Raw genomic sequence first — 8,566 nt, forward strand, 5'->3', positions numbered from 1 at the left:
ATAAACAAAGAATTTAACACAAGAAAAAAGTCAGGATATCCGGTTGCTTGCGTATGCTGAGAACGTCTAGAAACACTTTCCAAAACATACGTAGGTGAAAAACAATGTAATGTACACGTTATCGCAAAGGGTTGAAGAAATGAATCTGCAATATCCAGAATGATTATGTTATAAAATATGTCTGACTGCTCCTCTGCAATTCCCTGTCTATCTGATATGACATTTATCTTATGGCAGTAAACAGAGGAAGCACTTAAGTGTCTTCAGGGATGAGCTGCTTGCGGTCAAACAAATCATGTTGGGTTTATTTAACAGTATGTCCTCCTACGCTCCCAGAGGATGCGTTCGTGGATATTTTTACCCTAAAAGTACAAAGCAAATATAACACCACTAAAAACATTCACATAGAAATTTTACTCTTACCGTTCAGAAGCAGCAAAGACAATGTTGCATTTAACTTTAGATAACATTTTAGGTATTGTTAAAGCAGTACATTTTCAGGATTTATGTATGGTGATTTTTTAAGGAATAACAAATGTCTGCTGGATGTTCCCGGAGTTAAAATGAATATTGACCTTTTTTCACTAAACGTTGGAATAGGCTATTGTTAGATCACACCAAACAATTTAAATAAAATAAACATTTCAAAAGTAACCTATGGAGTATGTAGCTCATACAAAAAATAAATAAATACACAAAAAACTGCTAAAAAAATATATTTTTAGACTTGCTTTTACTTATAGGTACAATTTATTGGCATTTCTACAAGAAAAACTTGGTAGAAATGGCTTTATTTTTTAAATTGATTCTTGAAAGCAGCTTTATTATAAGATTTCATTATTTTCTAAACTGATTTTTTTTCCTTTTGTATTGGTACTATTTCTTATCTCTCTCGAGTTTTAGGTTTTGCTGAGCCAGTTAATGCAAAGAAAGTTTTGTAGTACACCCTTTTGTCAAGTTATGTTGCCAACAATAAAGTGATGTGAACCTGATGTGTTGAATTATTCACATTTACTTTCATCACTATTAGTTGTTACTCTGTTCAACCACAAGTTGTTGTTAGGCTATGTATCACAAACAATAGATAAGACATTCTTTATTAGCCATGAAGTTGCCAAGTTTTTCTAACGGTTCACTTGTTGCTTTGAGATAGGACCGCTTGATTGGATCAGGCTGCTGCTGACGGGAAAAGGTGACATCAGAGGAATGGAATGTCTCTCCGCTTACAGACAGACCGCTTCTGATTGGTCGAAAGGGGACAGTGGGGTAGAAACAAACAGCACTTTTACATGCATCAAGATCAGTAGCACAAATAATCTGGGAAAGGCACAAGATACAAGGAGAACATGCTGTACACGGATTAAGGACATTTGATACTTGGCTTTTTTCTATCCTGTTATTATGAATTCGTTTTTTGGCAGCAAAATGTTCTCATTGTTTCCAAAGACTTTGCTGTTGCTTCTGCTGTGTGTGTGTGCTGCGTCGGCTGCAGCCAATAACGGTAAGAATACTTTAAAATCACTTCTTACTGCAGTTATAACATGGATTCACACAACAGAGTTAAATGAGATCTTTAGGATAAGTATCTTACAACAAATGTGTAACTTTGTAATGTTAGAAAATGTAAGATATGACCTTATAGACTCTATTACACTATGTTATTAGGCCGCAACTAACAACTTAATTTCAAATTTTTTGATTTGTGGATATCAATTTAATCTAATCATATAGTCTAGACCAAGGGTGTCCAAACTTTTTTCACTGAGGGCCACATACAGAAAAATCTACGAAGGGCCGGGCCACATTTATCAGGACATGTAGCTGCTCTGATGTTTAGTTTCATAGTGTCTTCGTAAATTGTAATCCTTCTTCACGGCAACACTTTACTTGCACATTAAAAAGATACATCCCCCCTCTTGTTAAATGCCATTGATACACCCAGTGTTTTCTGCTTTTACGTCTAATGTCCAGCTTGGTGAAAATAGTAGCCAGCTGAGATCCCGCCCTTCCAAGGGGGGTCCGGGGGTATGCCCCCCCGGGAGATTTTTTTAAGTTTTTAAAGTGAAATGCATGAATCTGGTGCACTTTGAGAGGGAAATTAAGAGGCTAAAGCTGAAGAATTTTGTATGAAAAAAAATTTAAACACTGTCATGAATTAGAAGCTATTGGAGAAGGACACATGGATTTTCCATAATAATATTAATTTAAATTAAAATATTATGCAGGGTCCTCTGGGATGGCCTTGGTGCTCTTTTTCTTTTATGGGACATATTTCTCTGTAATAATGAGTGCATTTAGATTATTTAAAAATTAAAAGGGCCATATTACATTATAATTTTTAAATGTGCCAAGGGCCAATCAATCAGTTTTGACACCCCTGCACTAGTGGGTTGACTAAGAAATGCAAAAAAAATAAAAAAAAAATTTTTTTTTTCAAAGGGCCATAATGCATTATATTTTTAAAATCGGCCGCGGGCCAATAAAAAGCGGGCCGCGGGCCGCAGTTGGCCCGCGGGCCGTAGTTTGGACACCCCTGGTCTAGACTATGACATGTTAAAAGTTCGCCCCAGAAACCAAGGTGACGTCATTATATGTCCAAGAGCCAAAAAATTAAAAATAAATTGGAAAAATTGGAAGAGCATCAAATCCTTTAAAAAAAATTACAATAATATAAATAATTGCAACCCTTTAACTGATTATCAAAGTAGTCAGTTAGTTATTATTTTTAACTGATTGAATGCTGAAAATGCCAATTATGTACATTATCGATTAATCGACTACTGATTATTTTCTTGATGATTCACTCCATCCATTTCACATTCAGGATATTAAATTTGGTATCAGTCTTGCATTTCTGGTATACAGATTAGGTAAAATATTTATTTAATATCAAAACAATTGTTGTCTTTTATTTTTGTGTTGTCTCAGCTCCAAATCAATGATTAAATAAATAGTTCCCACTCAAAATTATAAATCATCAAAAAAACTAAAAAAAAATGCATGCCTTGATTTAAAGCTATAGTGCATAACTTCTGTCGCCCCCATGAGGAATTCTGAGTAATCACAAACAACAACCTTTGTTGATTGCGCATGGATTTTATACCGTCTGCTGTTCGTCGCGTTCGTAGGTTTTTTCTTAGCAGTAGAATCAACAACTGAAACATTCAGTTGGGATTTTTCTGACCTCCTGCGCCAGTGTCAGGGGCGATACCAGTTTGTAAACGCTGCCATACTGAGAAATACAGAGGGAGTTTTGTGGAGCTTATAGGCTTAATCAACTTTGAGTCAACTTGTTTGGTGATGGCTTGAATTTAACTAACATGCATTCATATGAAAAAGTTACGCACTATAGCTTTAATATTATTTCACTTCTGTATCTTGACATTTTTACTTTCTCTTCCCAGCCACTCCGCAAGCGAGGACCTTTCTTCTTTTTGACAAAACAGCCACAGATGAACCAATACCCTTCGATGAACTTGATGAAGATGGTAATGTCTTGAACGATTCTACAAGAACTCGGGCGAGTAATGTAGTCAAATCCAGCAGGCTATCGGAGGATGCGCTGCTGTTTCTAACGGGCCCCATGTCCACCATCCTCATGCCTTCATTCTACACACTGGTCTGCCTCATCAGTGTGCCGATCAATATCTTGGCAGTGGTGGCCTTCGCTCGGAGAATCCGGCCTAAGAAACCGGCCGCGATTTATATGCTGAACCTGGCCTGCGCTGACCTGATATTTGCATTGCTACTGCCCTTCAAGATCTCTTACCACTTCGGAGGCAACAACTGGATTTTCGGCCCAATAATGTGCCGTGTGGTCACTGCAGCCTTTTACTGGAACATGTATAGCTCTGTTCTCATCATAACTTGCATCAGTGTGGACCGGCTCCTTGCTGTAGTCTACCCTATCAACTCCCTTACTTGGAGAAGACCCAGGAACTCAATCATAGCCTGTGCAGTCATGTGGATACTATCCTTAGCTGGTTCGGTGCCCCTGGTCCTCTCCGAGCAGACTGTTTACCTTGAAGAATTGAACATCACTACCTGCCATGATCTCCAGCCTATAGATGAGCGAATCACACGCTACAAAATCTACTTCATCACCCTCTGCTGTGCCCTCTTCTTCTTGCCTCTGCTCATCACACTGGTGTCCTACACTCGGGTGATCTGGGTGCTGACCAGGGTCCCACTTGGAATTCCGGGACGCTCCCGCAGAAAAACCAGAGCAGTGGTTATGGCTCTCACTGTGCTTGTAATGTTTGTGTTGTGTTTCACACCCACAAACTGCTTACTGCTAGCACACTACCTGCAAATTGATGCGGGAGTGAAGAAGAGTGAGGATGCCCCAGATGGTTCCTATGCAGTCTATCTGATGTTCATGTGTATTGGAAGTCTGAACTGTCTGCTCGATCCTATGGTCTACTACTTTGGATCATCCCAATGCCAGAAACAACTCTCAAATTCGCTGCGGTGTAAGAAGAGCACACAGGGCAGTAGCAACGGTCACTCGTCCTCCAATTCATGCCGATCCAGCAGCCGAAGCATTCTGAAATCCAGATGTACGGAAAGCTCCAAAATAAACTCTTCGGTCACCAAAATGGACTCTTTCCAAGAAAACTTTAACAGCCAATACAAGAAACTGCTGGTCTGATAAGATTGCCAGGTAGAGCAGTCGTTTATCAGGGCCACTTAAAAGGTGCACTAAGCAGTTTCAGGGGAGGGGGGTTTGTTTACATTGGCAGAGCCTGCAGTTAGTTTGAAAAAATTATTTCTTGGTATTGAATGTTTCTATCATCATAAACCAAAATAATCATTTTGAGGCACATGGAACTAAATGTAAGAGTAGAATATATTTGTAAAAAAAACTGTGGGCCTGCTGCTGTAAACAATACAAGTGAAACAGTAACTTTTCAGGAAGCTTTCTTAATTAAAACAGTGTTCAAGGGATCCAATTTTCTTGTGAGTTAAGTTTGTTTATTGAGTTATGAGAATATACCTTGTAGTATTATCCCTTCTCTGACATACCCAAAGTAACATAGTGCACCTTTAACTGTCTCTTACCTGTGATTTTTGAAGCTAAAAAGCTAAAATTGTTTGTTTCAAAGTCCACAACAGCTAATGAAGAGCTCAAAGTGAATATGAATGAAGGGTTAATATATTTATATAGATAAGAAGGGAGGATATCTGAAACTATCCAGCATAGATATTTGGTTTCAAAACCAGATCTGTGCAATTCCATGTGTGCCTTTTGAGTGATGAAGGGGGAAAAAAACAAAGCACGGAAGGAAATTGAGATTAGGAAAGAATGTGCTTTTTTTTTTAAACGGTTGAACATTTGATACTATGAAATGCATTAAAATGTTGCACTGTATGTTGTAGTCAGTAAGCTGCAATTGAATATAGCTTAACATATAATGGAAAGAAAGCTGTTAATATTTTGTAATTTTCGGTATTTTTGCTGTAAATATCTTTGCTGAAAAGCTATCAATCGAGTCTTACCTTGTACAAAAATTTCCTACCACTTTTTTTGTATGAATGGTGTTTTTTTATATAAATAAATACGTCATCAAATCATCATTGTGATGTTGTACAAACACACCAACAAGAAACAATAGTAACTGGCTAAGCAGGCGGCCCGCCGTATCATAGTTTGTATATTGCTGCCGTCTGCTGGTTGAAAGTGTGAAATGCTTCAGTGTCTCGTACTTAAAAGGCTGTCATTTTTACATCATATCATTGTCCCAAGTTCTTGTCCCATCCAGCAGGTGGCGCTACTATACTGTTAATAAGAAGGTAAACTGAAGGATAGAAATTGTAGTTTTCACACACAATACATTTTTGCCCTGAATGTATAACAATAAACTCGGTAAGAGAAAGTACAACAAAGTATTGTTAAAGTCAAATACACTATTATAAAATAGAAACATTAGCAATACAAAATTACTTATTTTAAAACATATACAACAGACCTGTTTTTATATACAAAGAGATGTTTAGTGTTTGAAATAAAGAGGATCGAACATGGAAAATACTGCCAAGGAATGTGTATAAATGTTCACAAATTAAAGTATAAAGAATGTATGAGCCATATAACATTCTATTGTGTTTTATAGTCCATCCTTTGTATTAATAAACACTTTTTTGTAAAAGTATTGTTTAACTGACAACCTTTATTTGAACCCAAATTTCCCCTAGAATTTTTTTTAGGCCCGGTGGTAAGAGCTGATAAAGAGTATGCGCGCCGCGTGCGTACCAAATTTCAAGAAAAAATTGACCAAAACTAACCCCATTTACAGCCCGTTAAAAATGAGGGCATAGGGTTATGCTTTCACATTCAGTACGTTTGTACATGTGGTGTTTCTCACAGGATTTTTAGATCCTGCTGGGTGAGAATGGACCTTCTAGTGGGGTCTGGGGGCATGCCCCTGCAGAAGAAAACCTTATCCTTTAAAGCTAAATGCATCTGGTGCACTAAAAAGGGGCGAAAACTGCCTATAACTATTTTCTGTAATAATTTGGAGACACAAGCTATGCAAACTATTGAAGAAAAACACATGGATTTCAATAAAAAACAATAAACACTAAGATCTAATATAGACAGGTCCTGTCTAGTACTAATTTCTGGAATAATCTGAATCACCTCATCTTGAAGCTAGCCTATTGATTTTTTTTTTTTTTTTTTAATGCAAATAGCCTTGTTGAAAATAAATGAATTAACATAGGCTACTACACATCATGATTAGCGTACATCAATGTGTGCTACATAAGGAAAATTCCCTATTCCGACCATTATAATTCATCTAGCCTATTTCTCAATTTAAAACATAAAAATAAAGTAGCATTGAAAATACAAAAATATAAAGCTTGTAGGCCTACTATAGCCTGCTGTTTTCAAGATAACTTAACAGTTAAAACAATAAATACATTAATATGTCCCTTGAACATAAATTAATGCTTTTCTGAGAATGCCAAAGGCAGTAGCAGTGTGGCACTTCTGTAAACTTACTGAAACGAGCGCTCTCTCTGCTGTTGATACAGATTGGTTGTGTTGCCCCGGCAACGTAGCGATTTTAACTTTCTAGGTTTTGCTCAGCACTTTTTCCTGTTACTGAGTCCTTAATTTCTCCAGAGCAGGCACTGGTTTTATTTTCGCCACTAGTTCAACGTTTGCTTGCTAGTCATGCTTCTGCTCATTGGCTTCCGTGTTTAACAAGTGCTCACCGAATGCACACGCGCATCGCGCCGCGCGCAGACACGCATACACACACACGCGTAGACACACAGATCAGCTGATGGGATGATCAAACGAGAGGTTGTAAAGACAGGCGCACACGAGGGGTAGACCGACAGTGCTGCGGAATCATTACGGAATCAATTAAAAATTTATTTAATTTTTTTCTTTTTTTCAAGTCAGGCTGTTGGCCTGGCGGGGGGTCCCTTTGGCCTGGCGGCCCCGGCAGGCCTGTATAATGGTAGGGGAAACAACCATTACATGTTATGGGTGACTCGAATAGTCTACTAATCTCTCTAATGTCGCAAAATTTAGTTATGAAACAAGGATCGTTCTATTCAGGTTATATAGTGAGGCTGAACATCTTATGGCTTCTCTCAAATCAATCATTATTAGGGCTGTCAAGCGATTAAAAAAAGTAATCTAATTAATTACTGGCTCTGTGATTAATTAATCTAAATGAATCGCATACTTATATGACACTTTTTTGCCTGTTTATAAACAACTGTAGTCTCTCTCTCTCTCTCTCTCTCAGGTTTCTAGGCTACATGAAATAAAATTAGAAACTCGGGGCGAATTTTCTAGTTAAAACCAAAAAAAAAAAACAGCAGGCTAAATGAAGACTGTCAATCTCCAAAACCGACAGCGCTGCACTGCCATAGCGCAGACTCATTCGCCATACTACTCAAAGCCAAAAATAATGAGACACCCACACACACACACACACACACACACACACACACACACACACACACACACACACACACACACACACACACACACACACACACACACACACACACACACACACACACACACACACACACACACACACACACACACACACACACACACACACACACACACACACACACACACACACACACACACACACACACACACACACACACACACACACACACACACACACACACACACACAAAAGTGAGACACGGAGGAAGATTGAGAGATACTTGCGTTTTGAACCTACATTGTTGGCGCCCACTAAATGAATAATTCAGACACTGCGGAGAATAAAATAAGCTGTCTTCTTACCTTCATGCTTATTTACCCGAAACATCCCATAACACATCCATAGAGACCTCGGCCCCTTTGCCCTGCTTCTTTCTTTACTGTTTAATCCCGTGCGGGCCGCGTCTGCAAGCTGCGCTCTCGTCTCAACCCTTTTGCACCGGGTCAAAGGGCAATATAGAAGTGCGATTAATCTGCGTTATTTTTTTTTAATCGCGTTAATTTTTCTGTGATTAATTAATCGAAATTAAAGCATTAATTTGACAGCCCTAATCATTATACATCGCATATTGTGGAATAATA

At 38.2% G+C, this 8,566-nt stretch overlaps 1 protein-coding gene across 1 annotated transcript; it reads left to right on the forward strand.

The window, feature by feature from the left end:
* The first annotated feature begins 1,317 nt into the window (after nucleotides 1-1,317).
* LOC307265489 (proteinase-activated receptor 1-like) lies at nucleotides 1,318-5,571 on the forward strand. Its single transcript, XM_080047238.1, has 2 exons — nucleotides 1,318-1,501; nucleotides 3,405-5,571. The coding sequence occupies exons 1-2, from the start codon at nucleotides 1,402-1,404 to the stop codon at nucleotides 4,649-4,651; spliced, it is 1,347 nt and encodes a 448-aa protein (XP_079903364.1). The 5' UTR covers nucleotides 1,318-1,401; the 3' UTR covers nucleotides 4,652-5,571.
* Nucleotides 5,572-8,566: the final 2,995 nt, after the last annotated feature.

The sequence above is a fragment of the Ammodytes marinus genome (assembly GCF_949987685.1).
Source record: "Ammodytes marinus genome assembly, chromosome: 18".
Taxonomy (NCBI): Eukaryota; Metazoa; Chordata; class Actinopteri; order Uranoscopiformes; family Ammodytidae; genus Ammodytes; species Ammodytes marinus.

Bases quoted from the DNA above. Each gene is read 5' to 3' on its own strand.
- LOC307265489 (XM_080047238.1), top strand. From the start codon at position 1,402: ATGAATTCGTTTTTTGGCAGCAAAATGTTCTCATTGTTTCCAAAGACT. The intron at 1,502-3,404 runs GTAAGAATACTT...TTCTCTTCCCAG, and splicing joins GTCGGCTGCAGCCAATAACG to CCACTCCGCAAGCGAGGACC.